Source organism: Zootoca vivipara, chromosome 13, assembly GCF_963506605.1.
Source record: "Zootoca vivipara chromosome 13, rZooViv1.1, whole genome shotgun sequence".
NCBI classification, from domain to species: domain Eukaryota; kingdom Metazoa; phylum Chordata; class Lepidosauria; order Squamata; family Lacertidae; genus Zootoca; species Zootoca vivipara.
In genome coordinates this window covers 50,450,882-50,473,527 of record NC_083288.1, presented here as the reverse complement: position 1 = coordinate 50,473,527, position 22,646 = coordinate 50,450,882, and the positions used below count along the sequence as shown (strand labels likewise).

Sequence of the window (22,646 nt, the reverse complement as noted above, 5' to 3'; positions counted from 1 at the left end):
TATAAGTTAAGAATATTGTAGAAGATAGGTTAAACTATATTTGGATTCATATGATGGATTCTTTGTGTATTTACTTTGTTTTATCTTAGTTGGATGTATTGTTTTATTTTTATTTTATTTTTTTAATCAATAAAGATTATTTTAAAATCAAAAAAGGGGGGAAAAAAAGAAATGCTGGTTGAAGCAGAGAGGTACTGTCTTGAACCCAGGAAACTTTGAGGGCTGACTGGTAACAAGGAACAGCACTCGCTTTGTTGCTCCAGCAGAGGAAAGCCAATAATAATAATAATAATAATAATAATAATAATAATAATAAATTATTTATAACCACCACTACCCCCAATCTGGCTGGGTTTCCCCAGCCACTCTGTGCGGCTTCCAGCAAAATATTAAAATACTTTCGTTCTCTAAATGCTAGAAGTCCATGCCATCCAAAGGAACAGACAGGCTGTGTAGAGAATCAGGACAAACAAAGGGAATATTATTCAAGGCACAATTGACTCAATGTATCCGTTGTCCTAAAATGCGGTTATGGCTTTCAGTGCAAATCAGCTTCTCAAGCCAAGGCTTCAAATTCATGGGTGGCTATTAGCTATGACAGGTTAAAGCTCTTCATCCCGGGTAATGTTCCCACTCGGCAGAGACCTTGCTGACCCCAGAGAGGCAGGAACAGGATAGATCCGCCAGAGGAGAACCGCACGCGCCTTCTGAATAGCGGAGACTACTCTGCTTGTGGGTATGCAGCCTTAAAAAGAAAAGTCAAGCCTGCTGGATCAGGCCAATCTAGTCCAGCTTCCTGTCCCTGTGTTGTCGTTTAGTCGTGTCCGACTCTTCATGACCCCATGGACCAGAGCATGCCAGGCACTCCTGTAGTCCACTGCCTCCCGCAGTTTGGTCAAACTCATGTTCGTAGCTTCGCGAACACTGTCCAGCCATCTCGTCCTCTGTCGTCCCCTTCTCCTAGTGCCCTCCATCTTTCCCAACACCAGGTCTTTTCCAGGGAGTCTTCTCTTCTCATGAGGTGGCCAAAGTATTGGAGCCTCAGCTTCAGGATCTGAGCTTCAGCTCAGGGCTGATTTCCTTCAGAATGGAGAGGTTTGATCTTCTTGCGGTCCATGGGCCTCTCAAGAGTCTCCTCCAGCACCATAATTCAAAAGCGTCAATTCTTCAGGGATCAGCCGTCTTTATGGTCCAGCTCTCACTTCCATACATCACTACTGGCTACTGGGAAAACCATAGCTTTAACTATACGGACCTTTGTCGGCAAGGTGATGTCTCTGCCTGTCCCTGTAGGATACCCCAAAAGGGAAACATGCAAGCAGTGCAGGATTTATGTACTGTATAGGCCAGGCATCCCCAAACTGCGGCCCTCCAGATGTTTTGGCCTACAACTCCCATGATCCCTAGCTAACAGGACCAGTGGTCAGGGATGATGGGAATTGTAGTCCAAAACATCTGGAGGGCCGAAGTTTGGGGATGCCTGGTATAGGCTAAGTAGGCTGAAGCCTAGGGCCTTAGATGCACTTTCTTCAAGAGATTTTAGGATAAAATCCTGTATTTCTATATTAGATGCACTTGAAGCCAATTTAAAAAGAAGTGCTGTGTACAGTGATGTTGCACAATTGTTTTTCCATTCTTGCTATTCTGGTAGCATCTAAGCAAGAAATTCAGCCAGGTGTTGAACTATTGATGGAAGCATACCCAGAAGATACTGACCTGAAGCTTATTGATGAACTTCTGCACTTTCACCTGTACGTGAGACAAAGCCCTATATAAGCTTACAGCAATACAGCAGAGCACTCTCTGTCTCATGCAGACCTTTATCAAATTATATATTTAAAAAATTCTGATGGTATCTCCTAATGTGGAAGGAAGCAATCTTGCAGCTAATTCTTAGCTTTATGGTCACTAACTGCTCGGGAGAGAAGAGTTGATTTCAAGACTCAAAAGAATTAAAAATGAATTAAGGGCCAGGATGTCTCAAGAGAGGTGGTCCACACTGAGCATTCTGTACAGTTCTAGTTACAGGTAGGTAGCCGTGTTGGTCTGAGTCGAGAAGCAAAATAGAAAAAAAATCCTTCAGTAGCACCTTAAAGACCAACTAAGTTTTATTTTGGTATGAGCTTTCGTGTGCATGCACACTTCTTCAGATACACATTCTGTACAGTGATACCTTGGTTTACAACCATAATCCATTCCGGAGGTCCGGTTGTAAACCTAAACAGGTTGTAACCCAAGACACGCTTTTTTTTCTTTTTTAAAAAGGGTTGTAATCCAAAAAAAGGGATACACACTTCCGGGTTTGTAATCCAAAATGGTTGCAAACCAAGGTACCACCGTACAATGAAAGTGACAAACTTAGACAAACAAAATTTTGATGAAGTTTTTTTGATGTCCTTTAGAGGAGAAATTGGGAATTGCAGAATTTTAAATACCTGTCGTCATCCTTGGCTTCACTCAATTTTGTTTATAACACTATTCCATTTTCTTCTAGTCGTGAGGGTTGGGAGGGGCCTCACAAGTGGAGTAGCTGAGGGCCTCTCTTAATCAAAATCAGGCCTTGCCCCGAGCCCAAGAGCCCCCTGCCCTCCTGTGGTTGCCAGGAATTGGTGTTCAGGCACATTTCTGCCTCTGCCGATGGTACCAGAGCATCACCATTGTGGCTGGAATCCATTTTCCTCCACGAATTCCTCCACTGCTCTTTTGAAGCCACCGAGGTTGGTGGCCATCGCTGCCTCCTGAGGCAGGGAGTTCCATAGTTTTAACCACGTGCTGCTCATATAAGTACATCCTTCCATTTATCTGCCCTGAACCTCCTAACATTCAGCTTCGCCGGCTGTCCGCATGTTCTGGTGTTGGGAGAGATGGAAGAGAAACTTTTCTCTAAACACTTGCTCTGTGCCGGGCATAATTTTATGAACTACTTTCCAGAATAAAAGGAGCTCCGGGATTAAATTTTGTAAAGAAATAAATTGTGTGTCTTTTGTTTCTCAATCTGATCCTTTTTATTGGATGTTTTAAAGTGCTCTGAGATTTTATTTCCTGAAAAATATACAGCGGTATAGAAATTAATTGAACCGCACAAACTTTACTAATTATTTCCACCCCGTTTCCCGTTGCCAGCGCCAACCCGGCGCAATTTACAAAGCAATATTTAAAGCAAAGGGCTGTAAACCAAACACACAACAAATTTAAACACAAAATACCCCCAAAGCAGAAAGAAAATAGAGCGCAATTAAAAAAATAATCCCTTTCTAGCAAAGGGGGGGGAGAGAAGCACAATGGCTGACCACTGTTGGAGACAGAATACTGGGCTGCGCACAAAGTTTTTACCCTGGGTCTCCAAAGGAGGAGCCTGAAACAGGATCTCGCGAGACTTGAGGCTATAATTTCGCGCGATTGGAGGCAGGCGTGAAGCGTTCGGCGAGATCGGACCTCGCGCTCTCGCGAGATCCGAGCAAAAACAAGCGGAGTGTCCACACAAGCCGCCGCAGGATAAGAACATAGAGTTACAAAAAGTGTAGAGCAGCGTCCTTGCTTTTAAATAGAAACTTCCTGGTTCCTTCCGACCCTGTTTTGATTTTGTGTAAGAAAGAAACCACGGAAGAAGAGTTTGGAAAACAGGACTGAACGGGGTTCAAACATTTCTTTGGGTCGTTCCAGAAGTAGAAGGGGGGCGCACCCCAACAAAATCAATGTTGTGCAAAGATCAAAGACAAATTTTGTGTGCATCAGTGAACAGAATAATTGGGGATAAGGTTTCAGATTTATGCCTTGCAAATTCCTTGCTTTGACAGGGCGAGGAGAACTGTAGTTTTATGAAAGATCTTGTGGCAACTCTCAGCACCCTTAGGAAACTACGGTTCCCAGGATCCTTTATGGGGAGCTGCGACTCTCTCAAAGTGGGGCGGGAGTGCTTCAAATGCATGGTTTCGGATCGGGACCTTAGGTCTCAGGAAATACACCTGAACCTTCTAAGATGAGGGGGAGGGGGGAGAATGCAATTTGAAAAGCAGGATTTGCTAAAGTAACAGAGGGGACTTTCTTTCACATGTGGTGGGATGGTAAAATCATAAAGAAATAATGGGAAATGATTTACAATGAAATGAAGAAGTTTAAAATAGCCTTTGTTTTTTTAAAAAAAACCCAGAAGCTTTTCTATTAGGTATTACAGGAGCAGACATACCAAGATCACAAAATGACTTATTTATGTATGCAACTACGGCCGCACAGACACTGTTAGCACAAAATTGGAAAGAAGAAGCTAAAGAAGATTGGCAAGTTGTTGTTTAGTCGTTTAGTCGCGTCCGACTCTTCGTGATCCCATGGACTAGAGCACACCAGGCCCTCCTGTCTTCCACTGCCTCCCGCAGTTTGGTCAAACTCATGTTGGTAGCTTTGAGAACACTGTCCAACCATCTTGTCCTCTGTCGCCCCCTTCTCCTAGTGTAGCACCCTGCTTGTGGTTGACACTTAGCTGGAATGAAATATTCAACGCAGCAATAGAGAAATTAAAATAATAATTTATTTGTCAGACAAATAAATGAGAGGCACAGTGGTATAGTTACCAAAAAGCTCTGCCTGCTCTAGCCCTGCTGGTCAGCACTTATATTCCCTCAGCCCAGCTCCCTTGCTCCTCCTTTTGGCTGCCTCTGTCCAATCAGCTTGGTGGAAATTCCTATTGGCTGTGTGCTAGAGCCAATAATAAAAGATACACCCATTTCCTATTACCTTTTATGGGAGACAAAGAGCTATATTTCCTTCTATCATAAATGGCAGACATGTAGTCATATATCTTTATATTTGCCTAAACAAGGAACCTTAATTACCAGATCACCTTTGCCCTTGCATTCCAAAACAAATGGCTAAAACAAAATGATTAAAACAGATGGCTATGGTAATAAATTCTATCTAAACAAAAGCCTGGATGTGCATTCCCACACACCCAGGAGTCATAAGAATCTAACATAAGAATCTAACATTTCTTACTTTCTAAATCCTTTGCATAACTCCATTAAGCCAACAAATCTCATAAAAGGCACATTGGTTTATAATAGTATACAATATAACAGAAACTTTCAGAAAAGGCTTGTGTACAAAAGACCTCAAGCAAAGCAGAGGCTTGAAAAGGCTTCTTTAGAAATGAGCCCCCCCTTTCCTTCCCCAGCTGCTTTTGTCATTAGCCCTTCCCAATTGCTTCTAATATTCTCAGTAAACCTTATACTTTAGAAAAATAATGGCTAGAACTCTCTCATGGTATCACTTTCTGTTAAACAATATTTACCAACTCTTAACTAGTGTATTTGCAGCTGGATTGTATTTTCTAAATATGCTGGGTCATCTCAAGCCAGTAATTTTAACCTTTACAGCCTGAGAGGCTGTAAAGGTCTTTTGCTTGTCATAAATCAGGGGGCCCTAGCAAGGAGAGCAGGAAAATAAACAAACAACAGTTAGAATGCTTTAGCCGGCTGGAGCAGCATTAAACATTTGCAAATATATCTTTTAAATTCATACAGGCCTCAATCAGGTGCCTCAATAGTGCCCTCAATCTTTCCCAACATCGGGGTCTTTCCCAGGGCGTCTTCTCTTCTCATGAGGTGGCCAAAGTATTGGAGCCTCAGCTTCAGGATCTGTCCTTCCAGGGAGCACTCAGGGCTGATTTCCTTCAGAATTGGCAAGTTAAATGAATGGAATATGCTGAAATGGCAAAATTGGTAATGAAACTAAGAGGAATAGCCGGCAACGAATTTAAAGAAGAATGGGCGATGTTTATTGCATATATACAGAAGCATTGTACCCAGGTTAATGCATTAACAGGGTTTTAGGACTACAGTACTTGTAATTTGGATATGAATGGATAATAGTTGATTTATATGGTTTTAAAATCTAACAAAATGGACATGCAGTATGTTGAGTAATAATGGAACCAAGGAAGGGACTAGGGGGAAGTCAACTTGATTTGTTTTGAATTCGTATTGTTGCTTTTATATATGTTATTTTTGGAAAATAAAAAAATATATATCAAAAGAAAAGAAAACTAGGATTTGTGGGGACAGAAGAAAGCCTAAGGAACCAGGGCTCTGGGGCTCCTGAGAGAGGGGGGGTTTCGGGGTGTAGCACAACCTTCACCAACCTGGTGCCCTCCAGATGCTTTGGACTACAACTCCCATCATCCTGAGCAAGCACAGCCGAGCTCCCTGGGTCTGATGGGAGTTGTAGTCCAAAATTTCCAGAGGGCACCTGGCTTGGTGAAGGTCCGTCCAGCAGGAGGGGGTCTAAACCTTTGCCAAAATGGCCTCTAGGGCTTGGAGCCAGGGGCACGAAAATGGATCCTGAATTACCTGGGCCCAAAAGTACAATGGTATCTTGGTTCTCAAACGCCTTGGTTCTCAAACGCCGAAAACCCAGAAATAAGTGTTCCGTTTTTCGAACGTATTTCGTGAGCCAAACATCTGATGCGGCTGTCGGCTATTGTTTATGGGGCGCCTGCAACAATCAGAAGCCGTGCCTTGGTTTTCAAACATTTCGGAAGTCAAACGGACTTCCGGAACGGATTACGTTTGGCGCTTTTGTTTTTGCTATTTATTTTGCATTTTTGTTTTTGAGGGTTTTTCGGTTAATTTGTTTTTGTGACTGTGTGGAACCCAGTTCAGCTACTAATTGATTGTGTGACTGCGGAAATGGATAAAAGCCCCCCATCCAAACAATGACTATCATCAGTGCAGGTAAGAAAAGAAAATATTTTTTATTTTTATCATCTACAATTGTTGTTGTTGTTTAGTCGTTTAGTCGTGTCCGACTCTTCATGACCCCATGGACCAGAGCACGCCAGGCACTCCTGTCTTCCACTGCCTCCCGCAGTTTGGTCAAACTCATGTTCGTAGCTTTGAGAACACTGTCCAACCATCTCATCCTCTGTCGTCCCCTTCTCCTAGTGCCCTCAATCTTTCCCAACATCAGGGTCCCTTTCATGGATCACTGCCTTGTCGTGGCGAAGGGGCTTAAATAACTCAGAGAAGTTATGTTTTGACCAAATGTGATCCACCTGGAGAAGGAACCGGCAAGCCACTCCAGTATCCCTGCCAAGAAAACTCCATGGACAAAGACAACAGGCATCATCTACAATACTGTCTTATTTATTTTATAGTACAGTACATTGATTATTGCTTTCATTTTATGGTTCAATGGTCCCATGAGATAGTAAAATCCATGTTAAATGGCTATTTTATGGGGTTGTTTTTAAAAGTCTAGAACAGATTAATCTGTTTTGCATTACTTTCTAGGGGAAGGCACGCCTTGGTTTTGGAACGCTTTGGTTTTGGAACGGACTTCCGGAACAGATTACGTTTGAGAACCAAGGTACCACTGTACTGCCAATATATCTCGGCTCCTATTTCCTCGCTTGCTCCGCCAGCTTCCGGACATGCTGCCCTTCAATGTGGCAGAGGTGCCAGTGGTCCCGAGTCGTAACATTCACGGCTCCCAACTTGGCGTAGAAATCCATCGCTGGCTGGTTCCACCGGGCGGAGATGAAGCGGAACTCGGAGCAGCCTTTCTCCAACGCGATCTGAGGGGGTGGGGGCAGAATTGGAGACTGTTCTTTATTCATTTTATTTCAGAAAAAAAAATATCCACCAGGCATCCTCAAACTGCGGCCCTCCAGATGTTTTGGCCTACAACTCCCATGATCCCTAGCTAACAGGACCAGTGGTTGGGGAAGATGGGAATTGTACTCCAAAATATCTGGAGGGCCAAAGTTTGGGGATGCTTGTTATCCACTGCTTCATTGTGTATGTGGGGGGGGGGGAACCCTCAAAGTAGTTTACACACAAAAAAAGGATAAACGCAAGGAAATCAAGTAAAATCTGCAACTCAACTTTAAAACACACGGCAGTTAAAATACTAACAGCAGATTAGCATTACCTCAACCTTCTAAGCCAGGCACCCCCAAACTTCGGCCCTCCAGATGTTTTGGACTACAATTCCCGTCATCCCTGACCACTGGTCCTGTTAGCTAGGGATCATGGGAGTTGTCATGTTAGCCCCCAGCCACCTTTCGTCTGTCCTCTACCCGGTGTCGCCCGCCTCCCTCCAGAGTTGGACCGGCACCCCTGTCTTAGGACGACTAAGCTATGACCGGGTGGGCTAACCGCGGAATCAAACTAACGGTAGCTGCCACCAGCAATTGCCTTTACCAGCAAATTGCAACTTATCACTTAAACACAGGTCTGGTAGGTAACCAAGCAGCGTAGGAACCAGATTTAGTACTGCGGCTCAGGAAAGAACAAACTGAACAGAAATCCTTTTTAACTATTTATTAATAAGAAGTTAAGCAAACAAGTCTGACAAAGTGTTACAAAGTATAACAAAGTAAAAGCAGTTCTCATAAAAGGAATTACAAAGTTAAAACAAGAAACAACTAACTTACTTAGAGAAATTGAATCAAAGTTACATCTCTCCCTCATCTCTCCCTTATTCAAACAGCCCAATCAATGGATTGACCGTCATGGACTTCATTCATCAATTAGTGATATTACGCAGGTGCCCCTCGTTAACTCATTACTCACACCAGAGAGCAATTAACTTCCCGACTCTCAGGCTTCTCAGAGAGAACCATCCTCCCTAAATTGCTTATCGCAGGAATGCCAGAATTTACAGCTCACAAAGTGAGAGCCTTCCCACTACATCAAAAGGGCAGGAAGGATTAGAAAAAAAACCCTTCCTTCTTAAGTTCAAAAGTTGAGGTTCCCAGCCAGGGCCAGTGTCCCATCAGACCCTGCACGCTCCCACAATGCTTCGCAGGAACCAAAGATAGAAATGTATACAGTCTCATGACAGGAGTTGTGGGCCAAAACATCTGGAGGGCCGCAGTTTGGGGGTGCCTGTTCTAAGCATCCGGGTGGGTGGGTCTAAACAGGAATAAAACTGCCCTTTATCAAAGGATCTCAGGGCAGTGTACAACCTTAAGAACATTTTCCTGAAAGAATTTCTGGTACCGTAGTTACAATCCCCGGTAACCTTTAGCAAACGGAGGCGGCTAAATCATTCTTTCAGCAGAGAAATGGGCTTTGAAGGTATACAGTAGTGCGTACACAATCAAGAGTTAAAAGGTAGTGCAGTGCAGTGGCCAGAGCAGGGGTAGGTAACCTAAGGCCCGGGGTCCGGATGCAGCCCAATCGCCTTCTCAATCCGGCCCGCGGACGGTCTGGGAATCAGTGTGTTTTTACATGAGTAGAATGTGTCCTTTTATTTAAAATGCATCTCTGGGTTATTGGTGGGGCATTGGAATTCGTTCATTTTTTTCCTCCCCAGAATATAGTCCGGTGCCCCACATGGTCTGAGGGACAGCGGATCGGCCCACGGCTGAAAAAGGTTGCTGACCCCTGGGCCAGAGTATTGGACTAGGACCTGACCTGGGTTCGAATCCTCTCTCGGCCACGACGCTCACTGGGTGACCCTGGTTGGGCCAGTCACTCCATCTCAGCCTGACCTACCTCGCAGGGTTGTTGCAAGGATATGACGAGGAGGGGGAGAACTATGTACCCCACCTTGAGCTCCTTGGAGGAGGAGGTGTGGTATAAATGTAAGAAACAGATAAATACTCCGTTCACACTCTGGCCTGGATCAGTCAGGGACCCTGCATAGCCCTGGAGTGGCTGGCCAGGCTCCTTCCCAACAACAACACCCCCCCCTCGCCCCTGTTCAGCCTCACCTTTGCCACTTTATTCATTAAGCTTGTGCCAATACCTTTGCCTGGTTGGGAAAATGGGGGGAAAATGAATAAATAAACAAGTTAATCACACTTCATTTTTAGCTGTAGACATTTTGAACTAGGGTTTGAGCGTTTTCTCAGTTTAAAAAGGTCTGCTTGGTTCAGATAATATTGCCAAATTGTGGCTGAGGACTTTAAAAAAGAAAAGGGAAAAAAGTTGCAGTGCGAACACTTATTTTAGTCTGAGGGCCAGATTCCGATGCACACAACCTTCTGGGGGCCACATACCAGAGATGGGCAGGGCCAGAGGCAAAACTGGGTGAAATAATCTTTACAGTATGGCAGGCAACTCTCCAGACACTTTTATTGCAACTGCAACAACCACATCCCCACCAGCTAGACCCGCCCAGCAAACCCATAAAATGGACCCAAAAAAGGCTATGAAGTCTTTCCCCGCTTATCTGCCCCTCCGATCCTTCACTATTCCTCATCCTAGTTTGCTGATTATCATCTGTGTGCGCTCAGTGAGGAGAGAGAGGGGTGCACTCTGCACATGCTCAGGGGCACCCAACTTCCCGAGTACCTCGAAATTCTGGCACGACGTAGAGATCTTCGCCGAAGAGGATTCCGCCGTCCCACGTGCAGTAGGACAGGTAATGGAACTGGTACCCGATGATTGTGCGACCTGGAGAGGAGGGAGGAGGAGCAGAATTAAACAGCATATGAAAAGGGAATGGGAGATACAATTCCCGCCTCCAGCGGAAGCCCAAATCACTTCACCCCCAGTTTTATGATTACCGTATTTTTCCGTATATAAGATGCCCCCTATTTTTGGGGACTCGGATTTAAGAAAATGGGGGGAGGTGGCCCCCGTGCATAAGATGCCCCCAAATTTTGGACATTATGTTTTAGGGGGAAAACCTAGTCTTATACACGGAAAAATATGGTAGTTTATTATTATTATTATTATTATTATTATTATTATTATTATTATTCAATAATTAAATTAATGCAAATTAATATTTGTAGATTAAATAATCATCTGTAGATCTCAGGGCGGTTCACAGCATCAAAATACAAGATAGAAACACAAAATACATACATAACAAAAAGCAAGAACAAACCAAACCAATAACCTAACCTCCCACAAAACTATTTAATGGATATATAGGATGTTAACTAGACAAAGGCTGGGTTGTATAGGAAAGTTTTCGCCTGGCGCCTAAAGTTGTCTCCCCGGCAAGAGCACCCCACAAACCGGGAGCCACTGCAGAAAAGGCTATAACTATTCTAGTGGCTGCGAGCTTCCAGGTCAAAGGTTTTTGGGGGGACGGACGGACGGGACTTCTACGAGTCCTCCAGATATTGCCCGGTGCAATTCCCATAATTCCACTCATTTAATTCATCATGTTTCTATCTCACCATTCCCTCCGGGGAGGTCAACTAAGCCCCACAACAACAACCCTGTGAGGGAGGCAGCGATAGGTCCAAGTCCGTTCGCTCCCAGGTGCTGGTCTGATGCTCTAAGCCGCATGGGGGATAAGCGATCTCTGGATCCCTCCCTTGGGGTGCCGGAAGGGAGAGGAACCCGAGAGTCGCCGTAACCAGGAACACCTCCTTCAAAACGATTCGCTGGGTGTTTTAGGGTCCAGTTGTTTTATTGTGGGGGCACAAGAAGCAGCAGATTTGCCATCGTTTTTGTGAGTTTTAACTCACATGAGAATATAAGAAGAACCTGCTGGATCAGGCCGACGGCCCCGCTTAGTCCAGCATCCTGTTCTCACAGTGGCCAACCAGATGCCCTAATGCATCTTGCCCAAAGTCCGGTCCGAGGGCCTAATCCGGTCCACCGGCCACTTTAATCCAGCCCCTGTGGCAGTTTATTTCCTGGGGTAAAATCCCAAAAGAAGGTCAACAACTTCAAGTTTGAACACTCCTGCCTTAACAGGAAACCCGCAAGCGGGATTCGAACACAGGATCAACACTCTCCCGCTCCTGTGGTTTCCAGCAACTGGCGTTCAGAAGTGTTGGAGGCAGGGCAGAGCCATCTTGGCTATTAGCCATAAACAGCCCTTTCCTTCTCCATGAATTTGCTTAATTCTCTTTTAAAGCCCTCCAGCTTAGAGGCCATCCCCACCTCCATTCACTCCACAGCATATCATCTAATAAATCGACAACCCCAACCATATAATCATCCCGGTTTTGTATTCCTGTCCATAGCTGTCAACCCTCCCGTTTTTCGCGGGAAACCCCCGTATTTAAATCCGTTTCCCGCTGTGATCCCGAATTGCAAAATATCCCGTAAATTCCCCGGATTTATAAGAGAGCAGCTCCTGCCGGCCAGGGAGGCTCCTCAGCTGCGTAAATGTCCCAGCTCCCGGCTGGCTGACTCTGGGGTTGCGGCGCTCATCTCGCTCTATAGGCCGAGGGAGCCGGCGTTTGTCCGCAGACAGCTTCCGGGTCATGTGGCCAGCATGACAAAGCTGCTTCTGGTGAACCAGAGCAGCGCACGGAAACGCCGTTTACCTTCCCGCCAGAGTGGTCCCTATTTATCTACTTGCACTTTGATGTGCTTTCGAACTGCTAGGTGGGCAGGAGCTGGGACTGAGCAACGGGAGCTCACCCCGTCACAGGGATTCGAACCGCCGACCTTCTGATCGGCAAGCCCTAGACTCTGTGGTTTAACCCACAGTGCCACCTGGGTCCAAAGATATATATATATATATATATATATATATATATATATATAGCCAGTTTCCTTTGCTTCCCCACCCACTAGGCAACACTGCTCCACTCTCCCATCCACACCAAAAAGACTTTAGCAGCTTCCCTTGCAAGGCTCAGCCTGACTCTTTCGCTTACCATCTTTGCTCTTCTGTTCCGGGGGCAGCTCCGCTACAAGGCATCCAAAGGTGGAATCTTTCTCAAACCCGTCTTTCCTGAGAACTAGGAAGAACGGGACAGATTTATTGAAAACACTGCATGGAAACAGCTAAGGCAGCTCTCACCAACTGGGTGCCCTGCAGCTGTTTCGGGACGACAACCCCCATCAGCCTCTTCCAGCTGGAGGGCACCCACTTGGCAAATATTGCATTGGGAAATCACTTCTTTTCAAGACCAAAATTGCAAACCGCGTAGGGCTTTAGATTCTGCAAACGCCCCGAGATGTTCCACAATGAGAGTTGCCCTTTTCAAACACAGATGGCTTACATTTTGCTTGTTTGTTTGTTTTGGAGAGGGGGAGATGAAGTTTCGCAAGATCTCTCCGTCCTTCGTTAACATGTTTTCTATTTTTTCAAAGCAAAAGCCGTGTACCGGCGACCTCCTGAAGATTGGTGGAAATATTTCATTTCGTAAGATGTTACTCATTATTATCTTATTTACTTCGCAAAATTTGTAATACCACTTTATGGCTACAAAACGGCAACAACCTCAAGGGGTTGGTAACGAAAAGAACAAAACATTGCTAAGGTTATTAGTCAGACCAACTCTGCGTTACAAAGACGCGCTGTTTAAGGAAGCTTTTAATACTTGAGGAATTATTGTATTTTAGTATTTTGCTGGAAGCCACCCAGAGTGGCTGGGGAAACCCAGCCAGATGGGCGGGGTATAAATCTATTATTATTATTATTATTATTATTATTATTATTATTATTATTATTAAAAAATCCTTCCAGTAGCACCTTAGAGACCAACTAAGTTTGTCATAGGTATGAGCTTTCGTGTGCATGCACACTTCTTCAGATACATTGAAACAGAAGTTACCAGACCCTTATGTATAGTCAGAGGGTGGGGGGGGGGTGATGGGAATGGGTGATAAACCTGCTGATGACTGTTAACGACTGTTTCAAGCTCTGGGAGGAAGACCTTTCATTGCCTACAGACAGCCACCCAATCTTAAACAACTCCTCACCCACAATAATACCACCACCAGACTTAACATGGACACTGGTACCAGAGCCTGCAATAAACCCAGATGCCAACTTTGCTGCCACATACACCCGGACAACATCATTACTGGCCCCAACAACATCCAACATACCATCTCAGGACTATTCAATTGCTCATCTTCTAACATTGTGTATGCCATCAAATGCCAACAGTGCCCTTCAGCTCTCTATATTGGACAAACAGGCCTAACCCTACGCCAAAGGATAAATGGACATAAATCTGACATCAGGAACCATAAGACTGAAAAACCAGTAGGAGAACACTTCAATCTCCCAGGACATTCTATACAAGATCTCAAAGCAGCTGTTTTCTTACAGAAAAATTTCAGAAACAGACAAGAAAGAGAAATTGCTGAATTGGGACTCATTACCAAGCTTAAAACCACGGAGCCACCTGGGATGAACAGAGATATCAGATTCTTATCTCATTATGCATGATCTAGCTTTCTTTTGTGCCTTGCTTTTCAACAGGTTCACCACTCCTATCAGCCCATCACCCATTCCCACCCCCCCACCCACCCCCACCCTCTGAATATAAATAAGGGTCTGGTTGATTCTGTTTCAGTGTATCTGAAGAAGTGTGCATGCACACGAAAGCTCATACCTATGACAAACTTAGTTGGTCTCTAAGGTGCTACTGGAAGGATTTTTTATTTTTATTTTGACTGCGTCAGACCAACACGGCTACCTACCTGTAACAATTATTATTATTATTATTATTATTATTATTATTATTATTATTATTATTATCTGCAGATGTGACACAAAGAGAAGAAATGCCATGGAGCTTCTGCAATAGCACAATTGGACACCTTCATCTGCCCCGTTGCAACAAAACATGTATATCGCACATCGGTCTCTACAACCACAGAAGGCACTGTGACCTGCCAACAGCTTGACCTCACCCCCAAAGGCACATTCCTCCATCGTCTCCCAGGACAGACGGATGCCCACAAAGTAAAAGCATTCAATAAATTAAAACCAGCAACAAGCTAAAAATGCAAAAATTGGCATTCTAAAAAATTGGCATTCTAAAAAGTTCCACACTAAAAGATCAACTTCTTACAAAGATCTTACGGGATGGATATTATCTGGCACCTGTAACAGGGCCGGTTCTGCAGACTGACGTGGTCGAGAGGGCATTAGCTAATCGGTGTGAAGTTATCCCAAGCCTCCAAAATGCCTTCTTTTCCGGACCAGACCAAAGTCTGCCTCAAGAGTATTTGTATCCAAAAGGGCTTCCAGACAGGCTTACATACGACCAAAACAAGGATGCCCCTAGTTAGAGACTTATGATCTAAAAAAAAAAAAGCGCACACACGACACACAAGGGGAAAGGGACCAGGAGGGAAGAGGAAGAATCAAAACTCAGGCACCAATTTCTACTATGGCCAGCTTGGTGCAGTTTGGGGGCAGCAGGTGCCTGAAGGATGGGTCCTCCAGCAGAGCTGATGCAAGGAGGCTTGCTTTCTACCCCATCCTGGCAGGCCATGATCTCCCTTCTGCTTTAAACTATCAGAAGCCCCTTAAAGAAGAGGACACAAGAATAAACCCCTTCTATCCTTTCTAACCCAACATCCAAGCCCTGTCAAAGTCTTCAAGTGTGTGGCATGGGAGACCGGTCTGCAGAAAGAAAGAGGAGGCTGCTTCAACTGGGCAGAGAACCAGGGCTGGAAGAAAATGGGGGAGCCTCTCCACCCCTTTCAAAACGGGAGGTCCGTTGGCTTTCTGCAACTGCACAGCGAGCAGAAATTCAGCCCGTGAAATGTTCCTGTCCTTGAATCTGCCTGTCTGTATAAGCACCACACACGAATGGTTTTGTTTTGTTTTTGTTTTACTTATTTCAACGCTGCCAGAGAGAGAGAGAGAGAGGCCAGCTGTTTATTGAACGTTCCAGTTCGAAAGCACGTCAAAGTGCAAGTAGATAAATAGGTACATCTACAGCGGGAAGGTAAACGGCGTTTCCGTGCGCTGCTCTGGTTCGCCAGAAGCGGCTTTGTCATGCTGGCCACATGACCTGGAAGCTATACGCCGGCTCCCTTGGCCAATAATGCGAGATGAGCGCGCAACCCCAGAGTCGGTCACGAATGGACCTAATGGTCAGGGGTCCCTTTACCTTTACCAGTTGGTTTGCGGAGAGGCTAGATGGCATGGCATTGAGCAAGTGTTATCAGGGCCGGCTCTAGGTAGAGTCCCGGTGGCGCGGGGCGCGGGGCGCAGGGCCGGTAGGTGGGGGGCTGCGTGCCAAAGCCGCCAGAAGCCATGCTGCGCCCTGCAAGGGCGGGGGCGCCGGAGCGATCTCCGCCCCTCAGCTCCAGGGTGCCCGACCTGCTCGAGACTGCCCTGAGCGTTATCTCACAAACTGTCCCACAAACTACAATTCCCAATATCCTTTGGGGGACAGGGAGAGGATGAAAATGGTTAAAACTGGCTATAAAATAACAGAGAGATGATAGATGATAGATAGATAGATAGATAGATGATAGATAGATAGATAGATAGATAGATAGATAGATAGACTGTAGATGAATGACAGATAGATGATAGATAGAATAGAATCATAGAATCACAGAGTTGGAAGAGACCACAAGGGCCATCCAGTCCAACCCCCTGCTGAGCAGGAAACACCATCAAAGCATTCTTGACATATGCCTGTCAAGCCTCTGCTTAAAGACCTCCAAAGAAGGAGACTCCACCACACTCCTTGGTAGCAAATTCCACTGCCGAACAGCTCTTACTGTCAGGAAGTTCTTTCTAATGTTTAGGTGGAATCTTCTTTCTTGTAGTTTGAATCCATTGCTCCGTGTCCGCTTCTCTGGAGCAGCAGAAAACAACCTTTCACCCTCCTCTATATGACATCCTTTTATATATTTGAACATGGCTATCATATCACCCCTTAACCTTCTCTTCTCCAGGCTAAACATACCCAGCTCCCTAAGCCGTTCCTCATAAGGCATTGTTTCCAGGCCTTTGACCATTTAGGCTGCCCTCCTCTGGACATGTTCCAGCTTGACAGTATCCTTCTTGAACTGTGGTGCCCAGAACTGGACACAGTACTCCAGGTGAGGTCTGACCAGAGCAGAATACAGTGGTACTATTACTTCCCTAGATCTAGATGCTATACTCCTCTTGATGCAGCCCAGAATTGCATTGGCTTTTTTAGCTGCTGCATCACACTGTTGATTCATGTCAAGTTTGTGGTCTACCAAGACTCCTAGATCCTTTTCTAGATAGATAGATAGATGACAGATAGATAGATAGATAGATGATAGATAGATAGATAGATAGATAGATAGATAGATAGATAGATAGATGATAGATACAGTGCTACCTCAGTTTAAGAACAGTCCTGTTTAAGAATGATTCGGTTTACGAACTCCGCAAAACCGGAAGTAGTGTCCTGGTTTGCAAACTTTACCTCGGTCTAAGAACGGAAGCCGAATGGTGGAAGGGCACTGGTGGCAGGAGGCTTCATTAGGGAAAGCACGCCTCGGTTTAAGAACGGTTTCGGTTTAAGAACGGACTTCCGGAACGGATTAAGTTCGTAAACCAAGGTACCACTGTAGATAGATAGACAGACAGACAGATGATAGATAGATGATAGATAAATAGATTGATAGATTGATATTTGTTATGGAGATCGTGGTGAACCGAATCCCAGTTTGTGAGAGCCATTTTGCTTTCTACTAGAATCCAAAGGTCTTGCAAAAGGCAGGATTCAGAAATTGGGGTGGGGGGTGGGGGAGGCTGTGAATACTCCTATCCTACAGGCACCCCATTTATAGAGCATTTATCTTGATTTGTTGGCAGGGAGGTTAGACAGCAGTTTATCAAAGTGAATCTAATCTCATACTTTCCCCCTGCATTTCCCCATCACTTTCCTTATTGGAAGAAAAAAAACAACTCTGATCTTTCGGGGGAATCACCTTCCAAAAACAGGTGACAGTATGGAAGCACCCAAGGCCACTGTCAAGGAGGCGGTCGGGTGGGGGGGGGGAAATACCAGCCCTCAAGGAGGCAGGGAAGCATGCCAGCTGAAATCCATTTAAATACGAAATGCTGCTGCTGTCGCGGCAGAATTTTCCTTACTTTCTGGGGTGGTTGTCAGCTGGGTCAAAGCTTTGTGGAAAGCTGCAGATTCCTGAAAGAAGCAAAATTTTGTGTATGAGTCACGCAAGGCCCTTGGAGTACAAGATGTCTCCTGGCTTCCCAGGGAGCTCAGATTCCCAGGAGCACCCGCCTGCCAGCCGCATCGTAGGGACATACCCTAGGAAACTGACTTCTACCGACTCCGACCATTGGTCCGTCCAGCTCAGCATTGCCTACACTGAATGGCAGGAGCATCTCTCAAGGATTTCACCCCTGCCCATCTGAGTGCGGCATAGTGGTTACTGCATTGGCCTAGGACCCGGGAGAGCAGGGTTCAAATCCTCCACTCAGCCAGTCGCTCTCTCCTTAGCCTAGCCCAGGCATAGGCAAACTTGGCCCTCCGGACGTTTTGGGACTACAACTCCCATCATCCCTAGCTAACAGGACCAGTGGTCAGGGATTATGGAATTGTAGTCCCAAAACATCTGGAGGGCCGAGTTTGCCTATGCCTGGCCTAGCCCAGTGTTTCCCAACCTTGTGCCTCCAGCTGTTTTTGGACTACAACTCCCATCATCCATCATTTTTGGACTACAACTCCCAACAGAGGTACCGGTACTTCCCCTCTCCGAACGCCCCAAACACCCCAACAATAAATGGGGTGGGCAGAAATCCAGCTCTGGGTCTAAGGCACTCCCTGTCCCCAAATCTTCTGCTTTCTGGGCGCTCTCCTCCCCCCCCAATCTCTTTTTTTTAAATAATAATTTTTATTACAGTTTTTCAAAATACAAAAAAAGAAAAACACAAAAAGAAAACACTACAACAATAACAAAACACAAAAATTAAAAACAAAGGATCAGATTACTTATTCCTTTTTTGCTTCACATTGTATATAGGGACCCCCTCGGGTTCCCTTCCCCTGTGGTTCTTTGGCAAATTTATACTTTAGCAATCTCTATTCCATTTTAATCACCTTATATAATCTTATTTTATCATTTCACTTAACATATTCATAAATTCCACAGTTTATTTTCAGCCTAATTCTGATCCTAATATGTCACTTTTGCATATTTTTTAAAATATAACTTAAAATCTTTCCATTCTTCTTCTGTCGCTTCCTCCCCCCGGTTGCGGATTCTTCCGGTCATCTCAGCCAATTCCATAAACTCCATCATCTTCATCTGCCAGTCATCAATCGTTGGTAATACATGTGATTTCCAGTTCTTGGCTATTAGAATTCTCGCCGCTGTCGTGGCATACATTAAAAATGGTACATTTTTCTTCGAAATCTCCTTACCGACAATGCCCACTAGGAATGCTTCTGGTTTCTTAACAAATGTGTTTTTCAACACTTTCTTCAGTTCATTATAAATCTTGTCCCAGAAGTCACTCACCAGTGGACATGTCCACCACATGTGGTAAAAGGAGCCCTCATCTTTCTTGCATCTCCAACATTTATTATCATGATTATAATAAATCTTAGCTAATTTCACTGGTGTAAGATACCATCTGTGCATCATTTTCATTATGTTTTCTCTAAGCAAACTACACGCAGTGAATTTGATATTCTCTTGCCATAATTTTTCCCAATCCTCAATCATACCCACCCCCAAATCTCTTACCCTAATAAGTCGCATGACGGCCTTAAGGTCTCCTGCAACCCAGGGGCGTATAATGTAACTCATCCTGGCTCCTCCGAGATCCTTGCTCTCTGCTCTCCTGTCCTGGACTCTGATCCACTGAAGGGACGGTCTCTCTTTTTTCCTGCTTCACTGGATTTGACAATGGGAGGGGTCCCTCCCTCCCCCCCCCCAAGGCTGGAGTTGGGTCACTAGGCCATCTCAATTAGCTGACGGTCAGCTGGTTTCTTGGGGAGCTGTGCAGGTTTGCAAACCCTGACCCATAAACAGGTGACAAGGTTCTTCCCTCCCCTGGTGAAAATTAACTTCTTTTGGCACGAGCCTGCATCACTTTCACCCCTGCCTTGAAGCAGTCTTGACCCAAGCAATCCAGGAGGTCACTTAGCGTGAGGGTTTTGGTCGGTTAGATGGGAGGGGGGGGCATCGCAAGCCAGCCATGGGCAGGGACAGATGGAAAAGTGGTCAGAGGTTACATTCCGGACATGCAAAAGGAATATATTTTTGGACATCCCATGCAAGCAAGAGCCGTTTTCTCAGCATTCGAAAAGAGCAAGTTGTGTTGCTCTACGGATGGACATGGCACTTCTGCCAGGAAACGCCTTTGGCAAGCTGGCAAAACGGGGCATCATAGAATCACAGTTGGAAGGGGGCACCAAGAGTAATCTAGTCCAACCCCCTGCAATGCGGAAATCTCAGCTGGTGAACCTTAAATCGTGTGCCCTGCACCTGCTTGAGTCTTTGCCCCAAATTCTTCAGCTGTGAGCATCTGTCATGTGCATTGCTGAGTCCAAATCAGCCCTCACCAGCTTAAAAAGGTAAAGGTAAAGGACGCCTGACCGTTAGGTCTAGTCGTGAATGACTCTGGGGTTGCGGCGCTCATCTCGCTTTACTGGCCGAGGGAGCTGACGTTTGTCCGCAGACAGTTTTTCCAGGTCATGTGGCCAGCATGACTAAGCTGCTTCTGGAGGAACCAGAGGCAGCGCATGGAAACGCCGTTTACCTTCCCGCCGGAGCGGTCCCTATTTATCTACTTGCACTTGATGTGCTTTCGAACTGCTAGGTTGGCAGGAGCAGGGACCGAGCAACAGGAGCTCACCCCGTCACGGGGATTCGAACCGCTGACCTTCCAATTGGCAAGCCCCTAGGCTCAGTGGTTTAGACCACAGCGCCACCCGCGTCACCAGCTTAGTGCCTTCTGAATGTTGTGGCTGCAAGCTGTCGGGAGTTATAGTTCAAAGCGCACGGAGGGCACCCCCAGGGGAAGGGCTTTAGCTCTGTGGTTGCCATGGGCTGGTTGAGCGCAGAGCCCAGGGAAGGAGGCTCAGAGGTCAGGGACTGGTGGTTTAGTGAGCTGGGAGAGTCTGTGGCAGAGAGAAGTCCAGAATCGGAGGCAGAAGTTCAAGCAGGAGAGGAGGGAGGCCAAAAAGTCACGTACGGATGTCGGCCCCTCTTGAAAGCCGAATTGTGATTTAGGTGGTCTGTTGTGGCATGCTTGTGAAAATACGATTGCAAATCAGCCGCAGTTGCTACTGATGCGAATTGGGGCCTTTCCCCCTCATTGCCCAAACTGGTTTTTCATTGGTCCTTGCGCGCGTGCGGGCGTGCGCGCGCACACACACACACAGACCTCAAATCTGAGCATAGAAACTGCATTTTCTATGTACAGCGCACATCTTTGGGCCGCCCCCCCCCGTCCTTATCATTTGGCGTGTTGCAGTGAGAATCCGCTGACCTTCAGAAGAATACAAGGGAACTTCAAAGGAACTCAAAGACAGTGGTAAATTTAAGAAGGGAAGGCCACAGCTTGCTGAGATGGACAGCAGAACCAGTTAAATTGGCAACTTTGCTTAAAGTTCCCCATGGTCATGGCATTGCTGAATGGAGATAGGAGCATGTTTCTGTAACTCTCTGAAATGTACCTATGCGCTGATCATGCCTCCAGTAATTTATGCTAGGTTGGCAACCAAAATGGTCAAAGGCCTGGAAACGATGCCTTATGAGGAACGGCTTAGGGAGCTGGGTATGTTTAGCCTGGAGAAGAGAAGGTTAAGGGGTGATATGATAGCCATGTTCAAATATATTAAAGGATGTCATATAGAGGAGGGTGAAAGGTTGTTGTCTGCTGCTCCAAAGAAGCGGACACGGAGCAATGGATTCAAACTACAAGAAAGAAGATTCCACCTAAACATTAGGAAGAACTTCCTGACAGTAAGAGCTGTTCGGCAGTGGGATTTGCTACCAAGGAGTGTGGTGGAGTCTCCTTCTTTGGAGGTCTTCAAGCAGAGGCTTGAGAGGCATATGTCAAGAATGCTTTGATGGTGTTTCCTGCTTGGCAGGGGGTTGGACTGGATGGCCCTTGTGGTCTCTTCCAACTCTACGATTCTATGATTCTATGCACATTCATAACGTGGAGTGTCCATGTGAAACTTTGTAGAAAAACCTATAAGCATGAGCTTCCTGGTGTGTCTTCATGCTTAAGCCCCCAAATAAACTTCTTCCAACTTTCTACCCTGGCTGCAGTTTTATTGACATTTGAGGTCACCCCAGGAACAGGGGCCTAGGACCCCCCAAAACATGACAATGGGCAGAAAAATGACTAAGGGGTCTGCCAAAAGACCCTTGGCAGTTTTCAAGCAATCTGTGGCAATCAAGAGTTTTGGAACCGATGACGTGGTGGTTAGAGAGGGTTGGGCAAGTGAGGACCTGGGAGGGACCAGAGTTCAAATCTCCACCCAGCCGGTGAAGCTCACTGGGAGGGAGTGACCTTGGGGGCCAGCCCAGTAGGTGCCTCTCAGCCCAACCTACCTCACAGGGTTGTCGTGAGGGTATAAAAAGGGAGATAGTTGGGTGGCCTGGGAAAAGACATACAAAGATCTGAAGAAAATGTGGGAAATGATGGTTTAAAAAAATTGAAATTATGATATTGAGATGGACAGGACTTGATGGACTGTTTGAGCAAGACTAGGCGCCAGGCCATGGAAGGAAGAAACCTCAGCCAAAGAAGATACAGTAAAGAAGAAGTTAAAGAAAAAGAATGGCTAAATAAATTATTGAACTTTGCAGGACAAATTAGTACAAAAAAGGGGCAACTGTGTAATGCATATTTGTTAAGCTTTGTCTATAGATTTTTACATTAGTATAACTTTTAGAGGTCACTTGTAATAAGATGAAAAAGGTTTTAAAATTGGATTGTTAAATATATAGGTTGTATGGACGCGCATAAACAAGTATACAGTATTATAATGGAGCCAAGAGGGA

The 22,646-nt window shown here is 45.5% G+C and overlaps 1 protein-coding gene across 1 annotated transcript; it reads right to left on the bottom strand.

Annotated features, from left to right (window-relative positions):
• Nucleotides 1-6,303: 6,303 nt before the first annotated feature.
• On the bottom strand, nt 6,304-19,152 carry LOC118095759 (thialysine N-epsilon-acetyltransferase-like). Its single transcript, XM_060281392.1, has 6 exons — nt 19,143-19,152; nt 17,752-17,803; nt 12,575-12,690; nt 10,296-10,397; nt 9,713-9,753; nt 6,304-7,567 (listed from the first exon to the last, which is right to left on the bottom strand). Exons 1-6 carry the CDS (start codon nt 19,150-19,152, stop codon nt 7,391-7,393), a joined length of 498 nt encoding a protein of 165 aa, XP_060137375.1. The 3' UTR covers nt 6,304-7,390.
• Between the last annotated feature and the right edge of the window lie 3,494 nt (nt 19,153-22,646).

Bases quoted from the DNA above. Each gene is read 5' to 3' on its own strand.
- LOC118095759 (XM_060281392.1), bottom strand. The intron at 9,754-10,295 runs GTACTCGGGAAG...TTTCCCAACCAG, and splicing joins CGTCGTGCCAGAATTTCGAG to GCAAAGGTATTGGCACAAGC. The intron at 7,568-9,712 runs GTGAGGCTGAAC...CCACCCCCTCAG, and splicing joins TAATGAATAAAGTGGCAAAG to ATCGCGTTGGAGAAAGGCTG.